The 17,292-nt window shown below is 28.7% G+C and overlaps 1 protein-coding gene across 1 annotated transcript; it reads left to right on the top strand.

Moving 5' to 3' along the window:
- The first annotated feature begins 8,723 nt into the window (after positions 1–8,723).
- Positions 8,724–11,286, top strand: LOC105363445 (protein Vhl). Its single transcript, XM_011501132.1, has 2 exons — positions 8,724–9,062; positions 10,986–11,286. The coding sequence occupies exons 1-2, from the start codon at positions 8,830–8,832 to the stop codon at positions 11,263–11,265; spliced, it is 513 nt and encodes a 170-aa protein (XP_011499434.1). The 5' UTR covers positions 8,724–8,829; the 3' UTR covers positions 11,266–11,286.
- Positions 11,287–17,292: the final 6,006 nt, after the last annotated feature.

The following is a 17,292-nucleotide window of genomic DNA, read 5'->3' as shown; positions in this document are numbered from 1 at the left end:
AATTCACTGACTTGTTATTCAAATTTTCAACGGAAAATATTCATTTATGCGCTAAAAGAAATATTGATATTTATATAAATATTTATTATTCATTTAATTTGGTTTAATTGTTCGATTAATTTAGTTATAAAAAATACATAGAATAAATAGTCTAATCAATATAATGGTATTGTTCGTTATAGTTGTTCAAATTTTCTGCTTTATACGATACATTTATAAATATTTTTTTATAATAAAATTAAGTATTCCATATGAGATGTATATTTTATACATTTATCTACATTTTCATCTTTTTCTATGTAATTTATGTAATTCATAAGTTTATATTCAAATAATATTTGTAGAAAAAAAACATAAGCAAGTGGCCTTATAATTCTGAAATTTTTCCCCAACCTGTACAATAAAATCACAGATGCGTACATTTGTGAAAAATGAGAGATCGAATTATATATCGAATTCATTTTATCTATTGGAAGAACATGTAAGTATTGAATAATAAAGAATTATGAATGCATGTGCATACTAACAGAATAAATAAATAAATAAATATGAAAAGAAATATTACGTGCTGTAGCACTGGATAAAGTTAAAAAAATTATTTTACTCCCTCGATTGCATGGTATGCCTGCCTCTAGAGTAGCACGAACTTTCGTTTCCTTGAACCGCTTGAATACGCTTCGTTTCTATTCTCGTTTCCCGTCGTCGATCAATCGAATCGTCCGGACGAAACGACCGCTCCGTAACAGCCGGTAATTTCTCTCTCTCTCTCTCTCTCTCTCTCTCTCTCTCTCTCTCTCTCTCTTTCTCTCACACCCTCTCTCACACCCTCGCCAATTTCTCTCTCATCTCTTCTCTTTGTCTTGCTCGTCTCGTTTTCCCTATCCTAGTTATTATCATGCTCTTTCTCTCCTATGCTCCCACCTTCTAACCCCCCCCCCTCCCGACCCTGCCCCGCCTATGCAATTTTTCTGACTGTTATTTCGCTTTATTAGCTTGACCTCGTTTTATCTTTGAAAACACTTCTACCATAATATTTTCATGTATCATAAAAGATATTTGACAAAAATGACAAGCTGTATAATAAATTAATCATTTCCATAATTTGAATTGCAAACATTTTTTATATTAAAAAGACGAATGGGTAGTTAAAAGTACACAAGCACTAATTTACTACGTGGATCCGCACTTTCATGGTATATCTTTTACGGGGCTGCGAAGTGATAATGTAGCATTATTATTTCACGAGGACTATGCAAGACTACAATTGATAGGCACGCCATATTTGATTGATATCAAGTTTTTTAATTAATTCGTTTCGTCAAATAGACGGTCAACAATATCCATTTAAATTTATAAATAAATTTGATTTATGAAATGTTCTCGGCAAATTAAAGAAGTATGAAAATTAAAAGAAGATTTTTATGTGTGCACGCACACGCATGTACACGCATATTATATATATATATATATATATATATACATATATGCACTCACAGTGTTATTTGTATAAAAAAATTGATAATATAATCTATATAATTTGAACGCTCGAAAAGATGCAAATAAATTAATTTTTCTATACAAGTGGAGGGTGAATGAAAATAGTATGATCAAATATCTTTATATATATTAAACTCCTTTTTACTGACCGCCGCACCTATTTATATTTCTTTTTCCCTTTTGTTACCTTTTCTTTATCTCAGTTTTTACGGCGACAGATACAAGCCAACCATTACGCTTTGTCACGTGAGACTCACCCTCTTGCCTACGTTTCTTTTTTATCCTGACTTTTAACATTCTTCTCTCTCTCTCTCTCTCTCTCTCTCTCTCTCTCTCTTGTTAACTGTTTCTTCCTTCAATCTCTTTTCCATCTTTTTAACTAAAAAATTCTCGCATTCGACTTTTTGTTTTACGTTTCCTCCATCCTGAATGTATTCTCTCACCCGCTCATTTTCTCCCTTATCTCTTTCATCGCTTTTATTATTCCCATTGTTCTTTCTACTTAATATCTATAATAGTTACTTTATTATGTCTCTATCTTAAATCTTAATGTACCTACACTTTATCCTTAGATAATTTTACGATTTAAGTTGTAGGTGAGTTTACGACATATTTTAATATTAAGAAGGGTATAAATAGTTAAATCGTGAATTAATGCCTTCATTTATCAGAATCACAAACTTTACAACCGCCACAAAATTTTAGTATTTCAATTTGCTTGCGTTATTATTACAGTTTACATAATTCCGATCAAAATAAAGAAGCGCTCTTTTGTATTCAAAATTCCAGTCTAATTCAGAAGTTCAATGCATTTTCATTTTAGAAATTTCTGATAGCTATTGTTTTGAATATTTTCCCTTAGGTTATCCGTGTAGTTACTTCTTTATCATCCAATGCTTTGGCGCGCATAAACGCTTTTCATTCCTGTATCTTTAGCCCATTCAATTTAACATGAATCATGGGCAAAATAAAAATTTAGATAAAACATTTATAAAAACGAATATTTGCGACTTTGTTACTTTAAGAGAGAGAAAGAAAAAAAAAAAGAAAAAAGAAAGGCACAATAAAAGTTACAATTTTATTCTATTTGAATGTACAACTTATACAAGTACAAGTTCGAGAAAAGATGGTTTGCGAACTTAAGATTCACTTTGTTAAATTCGAACGAACTCGGTTCACGTAACTTTACATAAGTTGTAGTTATTCTGAAATATCTCATTTACATAGATAATAATATTGATAAAATGTCTTGATTAATATTTGAATTGGCATTATTTATTTTATGAATAACTAATGCCGCTTACTCATAAGTAATACTTTGAAGATAGAGAATGAAAAACTGATTAAAAAACACATGGTTATTCATTTACAATAGTTTTATTCGCACTCTAGGCTAACCTCTTACATTTTCATGTTAGGGGAGCCACCCTACGACTTTTCACTTTGCCAGTGCACCCTCTCGACCCTTCCCAGAACAAATGCACAATTCTGTTCATGATCGTATTTCGAGACTTTAGTCCCTGGTGGACACAAGTGCGCACGACCCCCCCCCCTCCTCCACCTGCCTCGTGACGCTCACCATCACATACTACTGCCAATAACTGTCGTATTCTCTTTCTGGCACTCCTAATCACAATTCTACAAGTATATTACATTTTCTTCATTATATAGGAAAGAATATCAAATTACTATAATATGATAATAATATTTAATAATATCATATAATAAAATACACCGGCAATATTAAATTATTTATTATTTTTAAATCCTCTCGTTTAAGAGTAATAATAAACATTTTTTCTGAATTAATGGAATGTATAATCTATGGAACTGAAAATTTTATGCAATAGTTTTTTTTTATTCGGATCAAGAGATTTAAATGTACTTTTCTCGTCCGTATTATGAAACATATCTGGGTCATATGAGATTATTTTAATTACAAGATTTTTTGACTAAAATTTTTAAATATATATTTCAGCAATAAGACAGTGAAATGAAATTGAGAAAATTAATCGTAAAATCATTGATTAAACTATTTTCAAATAAGACCGACGGTCTAATTAAGTCTATAATAATATTCTATACAATTTCAATATCGTTGAAAATTTATTTCATATTTATTAAAATTATTCAAAATTTAAAGGTACTTTATTGCTGATTATGAGAATGTTTATAATAATTAATTTCATTTCATTCTAAATATCATCATATTCGTATAAATGTTAACTATAGACGATCACTTGTTTGATTAAAGATATATTTAATTACGAAATTAAATTACAAAATAATTATTATCACACCTTATGAAATGAAAATAATTATTCTTTTACTAAATTATTTACTGAAATAATTTGATTTTTTTTTAATATGTATAATTTTCGAATTACGAATGAAGTTTTAAATCCTTTATTAGATTAGTCTATAACTTATTCCTATTTTTTTTTTATATAATTTTTAAATGTATTTCAAATTGGCATATCATTTATTTAATCAATAATATTTCAAATATTTCAAAAAACATAATCGAATATAAATCCTTTTTACTGGATGAAATTTTATTTTTACTATAAATAACCAATTTACGTTCACAACTTTTATGAAATCAGAGCTTTTCTACTATTCCACGTCGCATGCAATATCTTATTTCCTGTCTCGAGAGATTAAGCTATCACAATTAAAATGACAAATGCAAAATTAATATACGCCTTTTTCTCTCTCAATCAGTAGGTATTATCGATAACAATAACACGAGAATGATTTTAAAAATTATATTATCAACACATTGAACTTGTTGCTTGAATAACATTTTTTCCAAATTTATGTTTTTTTTTTTTTTTTTTTTTTTTTTTAAATACAGTGAATGCTCATCCTACAGAATATCAATTCTCTCTATAATTGATATTCTTTTTTTCTTTTTAATTATTTAAAAATCTATGATTTCTTACATTATAAACATTTGTCTTCGTTTTCTATCTATTCAATATACATCATATTTCATAGTATTTATATAAATAAATGGGATAAATTTAAATGTATTTTAAATTATGAAGAAAAAATAGAATTGTAAGAGAATAGGATTAATGGGACCAAAAGTAGAAAACTCATAGAACTAATACTTTGGTTCATCCAGTTAAGCGAGTCTGGTTATTCAATCTTCTTGTACTTTCTCGAATCCTTGCATTTGTCTAAACCTTTGTCTAAACAACATTTTAATTAACATTAATTAAACTACTAAACAGAAATGTTACTGACTCGTTAAAAAAAAAAAATAATAAAAAACGCTAAAATTTTAGAAAATATGAACGGGAACATAAAGGAAATATTCTATGAATTCTACGTAAATTGTTATATTGACATGGCTTCTCATAAATAATATAGGTTGAATTTATATCTGCAGGAAGTTACATAAGCTTTAAGTTTTTGTTTATGTTGGGGCTTGCTCATGTAGACTATATTGCATAAGTATGTATAAGCGTATTGTAGGCAGTATAAAAAGCAGATTGGTTAGGAAAAGTAAAAAAATTTCTTAATAAAAACTAATAAAATCGGAGGAAATCGGAGGAATTAAATAGGGAAAAATTCGAGTAAAAGTAAGAGACGCCGTAACCTCCAGCGGGGCTAATACGTCATCTCCTCTTCGTTGCACCTCCTGTTCCGTTCCGTCTGCTCGACAACCATGTGCATCTGCCCTCGCGCAATCCTAGGAGTCCTTGTCAAAGGCTGCGGTCCCTTAGCATCTGCCACAAGGACAAGCGAGATTCTCGACTAAGGGGTTGTGAGTGGTCGAGGAGGACTGGAAGAGGAAGGAAGCTCGTAGTGTGCGGTTGCTCGACTCGCGAATTGCCACGCAAATTACAGTGGCCAGTGGCGTCGGGCTCGAATGCAATTTAATCGACGCGGTGACTCCCCACCCCGTGTCCCCCACCCTTCTTTCTCTCTTGAGTTAAGAGAGGATCGGTCGCTATTCGTGTGACGTTAATTATCGAGACACACAGAGAGAGAGAGAGAGAGAGAGAGAGAGAGAGAGAGAGAGAGAGAGATAGAACGCGAGCGCGAGGGAGGGTGAGTGAGGGAGTCACAGAAGAGAGCTGGAACGTTGCGTCGGAGAAAGTCGATAGGAAGCTCCTTGAGTAAGCGCTAGAATAGACGTAATCGAATTAAGTAATTAACGCTCGAATTTGTAAATGAAGCTTGGCGCGCGTTTCGCAGTCTCGTTTCCGTCAGGATTTAACCTGACGAGGTTGATCGCCGACTCCGTACACTTTCTTGCACTAGACATGCACCGAATCCAGCTGGGAAAATTCAAGATATTTTTTTGGCTTGAGCGAAACTTGAAGAAGAGAGAGACGAGCTTCCGGTGAAAATGCAATCGGTAATTACTCTTACGAATCTTGTCGTATCGATAAAAATTATACTTTGGAAACTGCGATAATTCATTATACTAAATCTGATGAGACTTTAATTTTTAAGTGGCAACGTACTTGCTACTTGTAGTAATGAAACTCTCTTCACCGTTTTTCCCTTTTTTCAGCCACGTCTATTCAATTTCAAAGCTTAGGTATCATATTCGTAGATAATAAAGGAAAATTAAATTAATTGTATAATTAATAATCACTATGATGAAATTTCCTACATAAAAAGAAAGCATATTTGAAAATTTCTAAAATAGATTGATACACCAATGCTTTCTGCTCGCTCAATCATTCCCTCTTAATTCAATCACTTTTAATTTACTAAAATTACATTGAACTCGTTATTAAAACTATTATATAAAGAATATTTAAAAAATATTTTAATAAAAGTTTTCATAACGAATGAAATAATATTTTAAATTGTTGATTTAATTTTCAATTCCAATTTATAATTACAATAATAATAAAATGAAATTATTACCTTTAGTAAACATACTAATAGAGTTGTTTTAATACTTTATTGTGTAAACTTAAATTGCTTTGTGTGACGTATCTTGCACGTCTGAATTTACAATTTTATTCATTCATTTGGTAAATTCTATTTAATACAAAACTATTTTTAGGTTTAATAGTAAAGATCTAAGATATACTGTACAATTTTTCCAATACTTATTTATAAGAAACACAAGTAAATTAGAATGTAGACAGTAACTATTGTATTTAAATATGAATAAAATTATTTTAAATTATCGAAACCACTTTATTTATTTTATGGGATTAATTTTATTAAAAGCTAATGGAACTTATTTAAAAAAAATTCTTGTAATTGATTATTTAGTTTAATTTTTATGATTTTTTTTTTGCCTTTAAATATATAAAATATTAGAAAAATTCTTTAATCCACAATTTATATTTATATAAATTTTCCAGCTTAATTTGGTTTCATTCGACATCTATCGATAAGGATTTTAAATTTAAAAATTAAATTATCTGACTATTGAATATAATAAAAAAGGTTTTTTTTACATTTCTCATGAAAACTATAATAAAATTATTCATAGTATTCAAAATCTTCATTATGCATATGTTTAATTATTGTTCAAGTTTTTCTTTTTATATTAACTTGCCATAATTAAATCAAAATCATAAGCATACTTATTATCTAGTAATAATTATTCGTATAAAAAAGTTATAAGTTTAATAAATTTATAAAAAATTATATCAATATATATATATATATATATATATATATATATATATATATATATATATATATTCATATATCATATTTTCAACTAATTTCAAAAAATAAACAAAAAACAACTATAGAATACTATTGCTCATAAATAATGAAGTTTTATTGACAAATTTTTGGGTACAAAAGATGATTTATAAAAATAATTATTACTGTTACAAACAATAAATTATGTGCTTCAAATTTTAGATAAGAATTGTAATTACAGTTTAAAACTGCTATTTATGTCATAAACTGCTATAAAATGTGCTTTAATTGTTTTGTATTTTGATATACGATAAAGGAAATTAATCATTTTTACTGTGTAGTAATTATGAAATTTTATATAAATACTTAAATAATCCGATAAAATTTATTTAATAATAGTGATTATTAAGTAATGTATAATGCTTTCATAATTCTCAAGTTTTATGTTTACTACTATATTTATTATGACTCGTTTAAAAAATAATTTCCAAATCACCTTACAATGAATATCGTATATAAAACCTTTTTAATTAGTTGTCGTTATTTAGCATTTAGTAGTGTCGACATCTAACTAATTCACATAACTTGAACGATTGATGTATTATCGAGATATATATATATATATATATGTTCGTTAAAATTATTTGGAATATTACTTCATTCTTATCTCTTAGCATTAAAAAATAATTTTAAAAAACTTTTAATTAACTTTAATAGTTAATTAAATTAAAGTGACCTTAATAATAATAATACATTTTATGAAATTAAATGCTTTAGATCGTTAATGCTATCTAAATGATTGCGGTGATAATAATATATAAATATGCTGTTTAAATTTATAATCTATTTAAATTTAAATTTAAATGGTCTATTAATTAGTTTCATCAAAATGTATTTTCGATAAATAATAAAGGAAACCCATGAGATTTAAGAAAAAGTTTTAATTTTCAACGTTTGAATTAGTAAATAAGAAAATGTTACGGTGTAATAGGGTATAATAATTATAATATGGATATTAATAATTTTTCATTAAAATTGTCCAATTGAATAACAACCTGTCGATTATATTGAATTCTTAAATGATGAAGATTTTTTTTTTTTACAGCCAAGCCTAAATAAACGAAGACGAATCTGGCGTTTCATATTGAATACTAACGAGTTGACAGTTATTCCTTTTAAGGCTCCAATTATTTATATTACCAATATGACTTACGTCAAATTCTCTCGAAAGATCATGAAGTAATTGAATAAAAAACAAATAAAAATATTATATTTTGTACACACTAGTAACTGATAATGCTGACGTTGGCATTGGACGTCGCCGTAAGCTTATTTAACAACTTCGGCGATCATTAGCCGACAATAATATATCGGCGGAGCATCAATATTGTAGCATCGCTTTTTGTTCATTTTCTTTTGATTTTAGTGAGTTGGTGACCGGTGGTCGTGCTGGATTCGTCACGAGACGTTAAATTGACCAAAGTCAATCGAGATTACGAAGTCTAGCTAAATTTTGAAAGAGAGGAAAAGACGAAGGCAAAGATAAATACGTAGAGAGAGAGAGAGAGAGAGAGAGAGAGAGAGAGAGAGAGAGAGAGAGAGGTGACGAATGAAATTTTGGGCGACCGGGAGAAAAGAGTGGCTGCTTGCTGCATATGCAAAACAAAGATAGACACGTAGTTCGATGTCACTGCCGACATGGAACAGCAGGAGGAAGATGAGCAGCTACCACCGACGCTCAGATCAATTCACAATCGTCACAGCTCCTTCGTCAAGTTCATCAACACGACACGCCATAACATAGGCGTTTACTGGATCGACTACCAGGGCAAAATGGTTTGCTATAGGGTCCTTGGCTGTCGTGATCACGTCGAGATTAATACTTTCGTCACGCATCCGTGGATCTTTGTTGACGAGGAGACAAAGGACAGGTGACCATTTATTTTCATCTCATGTTGTTTTTCTCCTTTATACTCGTTGGTGGAATAAGTCCTCGTAATGTCACTGCTGCATTTTACGCGCGCTAAGTATAATTTGCATATAATTTCTTTGCATGCAAATTTCACATGGTATATTCTAGCCTTTTTCAACTTTCTTTTAACGAGTAAAATAATTTAATTTAATTTTCTTAGATAGATTTTTTTCTCTACTCAGCTGATATACGCAAACACAAGTACAATGTAAAATTGCGTGTTTGCGCAGTGTCGTATTACGTAACATTAATATTCAATGCTTTAGCCATTGCTTGCATTGAAACGACAATTGAAGGTTTATTTCCATTCGAAGTATGAAGTAAATTTATAATGTTGGGCACGTGATGTAGAATACCGAGAGACTCTATTTTTATAAATAATATGAAATTCTTAATAATCATAATTCATAAAACTCGAAATTACATTACGCCTATTACATAAGTTCGTAATCTCCCTTTGTAAATGTTCAACGTATTTCTGATTTTCATATAGCAGCGATAGTTCGCCGAGTATTTGCAAGAAATCTTCTTTTAAATTTTTAATTTTATTCTACGAACTTATTGTCACGTACTTGAAAATTTATCTTAAAATTTGTTTTCCTAAAATAATAGATGCGAAGTATTTTAAAGTGTGAAGCGTTGTAAAACTTACGACTGGGCGAAAATTTTACACCCAATAAAAATATTAAAAAATAACTGAAATAATAAGCAAGTTTTATAAAGGTAAGAATTAATTTTCCAAACATAAGCGTCAAAGTAATGTTTAAAAGTTTTAATGAAGAAGTTTTACGCGAATTAGAGAACGAAGGGGATATAATGTAGGTTATTTTGTTAATTGTGCATTAATTATATGAATTTGAATAATCAATCTATTTGTATATTTGTATATTGAATATTGAATTATATTTGAATAATAAACAATAGTGAAATAAACAATTGACTAATGAAATTTCGAGAAGTTCTAAGCAGAAATTGAACCACGTATTGTAATATTATGCAATTTACAGTTTACTTAATTTATAATTCATTTTGCTACTTAAGCCTTCGTATAATTTTCAACTAAACGTTTCAAATATTCTATACATTATAATTTTATTCGCCTTCGGAAGAGTGCGTTGCTCATACGTTTAAATGGAAATTAAATGAAAGATAATCGTTGCTCTTGACAATTCAGGCAATTATTTACTTATTATTATTATTATTATTATTCCAGTTCTTTTTCCAATTAAATTATGCGCGCGAATTAATTACGATAAAGCGTTAATAAAATTGTTTATAACATGATGAAAGAGCTGTAGAAATTTGGGCTCGTTAACAAATGTGAAAATCTTTTTATTCTCTCCATTTAAAGATTCTCACCTGAATGATCCAAACATATTCGTTAAGCCGTGCAATTACCAACTTTTTTTCTACCCCAGCATTTAAGCGCCAACGTACGTACAAAAAATTAAATGAAACTATTTTCCTTTTGCACGATTTTTGTCTCTAACCTCTAGTAAATCTAATCAAAAACGACTTGTCATGCTGTCCCTGTAATAAAAAATACACGTAACTCGAGCGGACGTTACGTCAAATATAAATCACGGCCGTGGATTTGTACATTATTTCTTAGACTTTGGACGAGTTAATTGAAACTTATGTTCGTTATATAGGCGCCCGTCGATCACAAATACATTGATTATAAGCAAATTTCACATTAAGAGCGATTATCGCTGTTAGCCAAAGACTTTAAACTCGGCTTGATGGAAACGTCAAACGTCACTGCGCCCACATACCCGACTGTAAGCGTCCTTGTCCGGACTTGTTCCCCCATATCATCATCCGAGCGCATCAGCATCCGCATCCGTGAGGATAGTCAAAACTAAGGAAAACAACGTCTCAGGTTTCCAGGGAACGGCGAGGAGGTGTTCTTCCCGGAGCCGTGGTTCGCCAAATACCGGGGCATGCGTCCTTTCGAGCTCCCGGCCCGGATCGAGCGCACCCCCGTCTACATCACTCTACCTCTCTACTCGCTGCGCGACCTCTGCCTACGCGAGATTAAGCGCAGGTTGCGTTACGACTGGCAGGCGTTTGACCTCGAGATACCCTGGAGCCTGCAACACGAGCTCCATGTGCTTCAGCCCCGGAAGCCCGAGCAGCGCGACAGGGACCTCGGCTCGTAACATCAGGTCCAATTGGCCTCTTAGCACACGCCTCCTAGCAAGCCGAGCACGGGCTTCCCGGGGAGTGTCGTTGTCGCGCAGTGGACGAGGATCGGTAAGGACGAGTGACGATCGTTCGATAGACGTTCCTCCGGCGGCTCTGCGCGCGACAAGCCACTGTCAATCATTTCTGTGCTTTATCTCCTTGTTTATTAATAGTGCAGAAAGGATGGACGATGAGCTCCCCCCCCCCCCCCGCCCTGTAAGTTTATACGATAACGAACCATCAGCATTTCTCGCAGCAAGCTTTTTTGGTTTTCTTTTTAAAAAGGACCCGGAATTGTTATTATCGATGTACCGGAACTCTAATTATTCTGGAATAAGCTTATCCTGATACCGCAGAGATATACGATTGAGCGCTTCGATTCATCCTCGCTGTCTTCCTCGTCACTTGTACCGAAATACGTGAGATTTTATTACATTTTTATAATATTTACGCTCTTCGAAATCGCCCCATAAGCTGTGTAAATTTTTAAATCCTAACCATGTTACAGTGATTTTTACGGTAGATGAAACAATTGAACGAAATGACGAAATTTCATACGTCATCTTTATGAAAAAATCAATTATCCATATATGTTCATAGAGTATAATGAATGCTTGTTTAAGCGTTTGATAAATATTGTTCGCGGCATTTTCTAATAGATAATAGATAAATAAATAAATCGATCAATCAATAAATAAGTAAATAAAATGAAAGGAAGATAGAAAGAAAAAAATATTACTAATTAGTTTCTAATGCAAAGGAATTTTTTAAATGTACAAAAAATTTTAAAAATCAACTTTTGCGTGTTAGACAAAGCGCGCTTTATCATTCATTTTATTGTGCTTGGTAAATTTATTTACAAGAATAAGTCGAAATTGATTATATTTCTCTAATATTCATGTACATTAACAATAGAATTAGAATTTTACTGATAATTCATTTAATTAAAAAATTATAAAAATTATAATTATTATTGCGGATGCTTTTCAACCATAATTTCTCGATAGCATTACTTTTCAATGCATTTAATGATTACAAGAAAGTTACGTATAATAATTTCTCTCCTTATGTAAACTAGTTTAGTTTTTGTCCCGTTGATATCATGTATAAAATTGCTGTAATTGAGGTCATGATATTATTACAAAAATTCTCTAAATCCGACAGCTCAGTGTTTATAAAAAAAACTTTTAATTATAATATTGAATAAGCCAAGAGTATTTGTAAATCCGATGAATCAAAAGTAATAAATAAGGCTTTTAAATTGTCTTTTTATTTTAAAAAAAAACTTTCTTTTTTTTTTTTTTTTTAATTTTTTTATTAACGGTATGGTGGATTGCTTTTGACACAACGGCCTCCTCGATTGATGAATGCGTTTTTTGTTTTTTTTTTTTATTTTATTTTTGAAGCGGCTGAAAATACAGATTTTCGCGCACAAAAAGCAAATTTTTCTTCATAAAGATACGTATGTGTGAAGAAGTATCCTTAAAACGATATGTAATTAAGTTCAACGCAAATGGCAAATGTATTTCTTATCGTTTACATTTTCCATAAATACTTACTTTAAAATTGATTTTAAAGTAAATGATGCTATTAATAACATTTTTATTCTGCTGTACATAACGAATAAATTTTAGGAAAACGTGAAATAAAATTACCATCAAGGAAAATAATTTATTGATAATTGTACAGAGGAAAATGAAAGATTAAACTAATAATTGAAGTTGATGCTAGTTTTACAATAACTTTGTTAAATAATAACATCATTTTATTAAATATTCACGATATCTTTGACATTTTCATGGGACAGAGAAATGCATTATACTAATATAAAGAGCGTTTTTTCAATGTAATTTCAATGTAACGTCATACATAAAGACTAGTTCCGATGATTAGTAACAAAATACTGAAAGAATTCGAATACAAAAAAACTTTGTATGCAAAATATAAGATTTATTGTATTTAAAAATAAGTACTAATATTGTTAAGCCATGTAATTTGAAATACATAAATATAATATAATTCATTGTTTTATTGACGCTCGGCACAAAAGCACAGAATCAACATCCTTTTTCAATAAATATAAAATTTTACAATTTATGTTAATTTTTCTGATTTGCAATCTGATTTGATGAAGGAGCAATTACTATTCATTTCAAACTATAATCGATTTGAGTCTTAAAGAAAATTTATTAAATTGATAAATACCTCTAACTGTTAGTAGTAACTGATAAATTAAATAGCGGGACTACTCTCTAAGCGGCCTCGAATCAAATGAATAAAGTAATTTGTTTCGAATTATTAATAAAAATAAACCTACTGCTGGAGCTAGTAATTTTATGAAAAAAAATATGCAAATTATTAAGTTCCCGATTTGAATATTTTACAAGTTTTGTTTTATTCTATGTAATAATGCACATATTTACAAAGTCCTTAAGTATTCTGTTTTTGTTTATATTGTTTAAAATCACTTGTATTAAAAGCATGCTTTATATTAATTAGATTTATTCTATATAAATTATTTGAATATTAAAGAATAACATGTACTTTCTTTTCGTATTATCTTAATACTTTGTAATTAGTATTATCTTCATTTTAATTATATGCTAAATTTATTTATTTATACTCGTGTTTACTTATTGAAACAAATAAGTTATGTATACAAAAAGTATAAATAAAGTAGATTTTTTCAAAATTACATTTTTTTAGTCTTTGTGAAGATTGAAATAAATTTATACTGAACATTAGAGGAAATAAATTTTTCAACTTATAAATGTAAAATGCATCTTTTTATAATGTAGGTATCTACATACTAATAATAATGTTTATTTGACATTGAATTATAATCAATTGTTAAAAATAATCTAAACATAAAAAAGTATTGTTACGAATACATTAATGTTTATTAATACGATTAACATATTGTATAATTTTTTTTAAAATATTCTTTTCTCATCCTATTAAACTATGTACTTCGTCTAATTTATTATTACGAGTTGTTTATCACAATAAAAAAGACTTAACATAACTCAATATTTATTGTAATTTAATGTGAAATAATGGTTGTAATTTGTAAAAAAAAAAAAAAAAAAAAAAAAAAAAATGTACGTTTCTACAAGATTTATTTTTGTTAAATACATTTATCAATATAAATGTTTCTTGTTACTACATATACATGATTAAAATACTTGGCGTAAGTATTATTCAAATGTCAATTGATAAAGTGATAATTTACCTGCTCAAGGTAAGTTAATATTTTTAATATTTTATTTAAATTTTATATTTACAATTTAAGATTATAAATTATTCGTTTAGAACTATCAAGTATGAGGCCTTGGGTGTTTGAACTATAGTTATGTTAATTTTATATTAATATAATTATAGATTTATAAACTTTTATAAAACAAAAAAAACAAAAAAAAAAAAAAAACTAGAGCCTAATTGATTTATCAATTATATTTTTATTTCCTTACATTATAATGATTGTCATTTAAATATGTCATTTAAAACATTTCGACAGAGTTTTTAATATTAATATTTTACCATAGATTTTATAAACAATATACACTATAATAATGAAAAATACGCGTAGTAAAATTATGCATGTAATTATGGAATTGATAGAATTAAATGTTTAGTTAATAGAAAATCCGTAAAATATTAACTAAATAAAAATAAAAATGAATAAATGAAGAAAATAAATAAAAATACATATTAAATATTTAGTGTCAATCTATATTATTATGAATTCGTACAAGACCAGTAATATAAATTAGAAATCCATAATCATTGTTCGCATTTATCAATACTAGAATCTCAGGTAATTAACGAGTGTAAGGTTGAGTTACATAATGAAATTATTAATATTAAATTAGCAGAATAACGTGAATACATACCTACCGACTTATGATGCTTAAACTTAGTGCAACTCTTTGACAGAATTTGTTAATAACGCGTGATAATAAAATATATTGTTTAAAAAAAATTTTTTCGAAAACTCTCTCCAGTGCATGTTTTAAAATATTTATTTTTAAATTAAAAATTAAAATTAATTATATAGTTGTAATATTGTATCGAAAAGAAAGTATATTTATTGTGTAAAATATTTGATGAAAATTTACCAAACATACGAATATTATAACGCTTACAAGAATCATGTTAAAAAATTTTTTTTTTTTTTTTTTATAAAAATAAACATAAGCTTCGTTAGAATTTCTTTACATCGAATTATCAATAAATATATGAATGGCTCGAATTTTTACTGCTTTTTTACCTTATGTTTGTAAACTCGACTCTAAATTTAATAAATTTTAATCGATTAGTTTGACCAAAGTCTGTAATTGTATTACAAAATCGAGTTTAATTTACAGAAGATAGTTCGCTCACATTGATCATGTAAAACAACGAAGAGACACGAAATACTATTTGACCCATTTCCGGTGAATGTAAACAAAAATGTAAACGTTTATAACAAAATGACCAAAGAGTAAGAAATAAATCATTCACTACAATCATTAAAGAATCAAGACAATTTTATAATCAAGATTGTTGTTACGTATAGAATTTTTTTACATAAAAATATTTAAAAAATAACGAATGTTATTGTAATGTGTCGAAGTAACTATTCGACATTACATTGAATTTAATTACGAAGATAGTTTTATATAATGATTATTAGATTATCATACATTTAGATTAACACATTATGTGAAATAAATTTATAAAAAATGTTGATACGTCTAAATAATTGTCGCTTGGTGTTGTATAATATTTTATAAACATAAATAATTGATAGGTTAAACTTATTTGCTGATACATTATTGACAATAATAATATTAATAATCATTATCTATCTTATAAGATAGGGAATGGTATTACTAATTATAAATATAATCATAATACCAATATTCTGAGTATAGACAACGAAATAATATTGCATTATGTTTTAGTAATTTGTATACAAGACATGATTCATTTACCTACTTGAATACAAAATAGTTGCCATATAAAATGTAGATTCATTTTTCTATGTTGGAATCCATCTTCTATGGATCTTCTTTTCACCCACATAATCTTTGTTTATATTCGATTCTTTATTTTGGTCGTGCGCCTTAAACCAGCTATAAAAATGTGGATATTTTAGTTTTTGAAATGGCTGATGAGTAGTATATAGAATAGCTGAATAGCAGACAAAGATGAAATTGTAGATTAATCGAATTGTTTAAAAATTCTACGTTACACTATTGAAATTTAGTTTTTAGTTAATGTTTCTTTGTTAAGAATACTCGTACGATTATACTTGTTGATATTAATTCGGGCTCATTCGTTTATTAGAAATGGTATTGCATACATTCAAAACAGTTATCAACAATATTTTTCTTTGTATAAACAACCTACCGGCATGTTTCAATATTTTAATAAGTATCGATGCTTAGCAAATATAATTATTAGCATCAAAATACAAATATTATTTATCTATTAAATTAGAGGCGTGCACTAATAACTTAAAACCCAGCTGATCTTATATGAAGAGGATATGCATCTCATGAATTCATGCATAATCATTAACTGGTACAAGTTCTAAATAGATAAAGTTAACGAAAGTTTTTGATTAATAAGAAAGTAAAGACAATGAAATATTTATAATTAACAATGTTTTGAATTAACAAAATATTGGATTGAAATTAAATTAAATTCTATTAAAGAAATACTATTGCTTTATCATATTTACGTGTTCGAAATGATGTTATAGTTTTTTCTGGCTCGAACTGCCATTGCTTCAATAGTTTACGTCTGCCGCGCCCGCCCTAGCAAATGAAAATGCTCGGGATGGAGTTAAGAGGAAGGGTTATAGAAAATATGGTTTATTTACAATTTGTTTACAATAACGTTATCCATGTATGGGAAGCATCTTAATGTTTAATTACAATGATACGATTGCTTGGAAAGTTTCCTGTGACGGATGTTTCACTATAAAAGATGCTCCTTGTGGTCGACAATTGAAA

The sequence above is a fragment of the Ceratosolen solmsi genome, unplaced genomic scaffold, assembly GCF_000503995.2.
Source record: "Ceratosolen solmsi marchali unplaced genomic scaffold, CerSol_1.0 scaffold57, whole genome shotgun sequence".
Lineage (NCBI taxonomy): Eukaryota > Metazoa > Arthropoda > Insecta > Hymenoptera > Agaonidae > Ceratosolen > Ceratosolen solmsi.
This window is presented reverse-complemented; position numbering and strand designations above follow the sequence as displayed.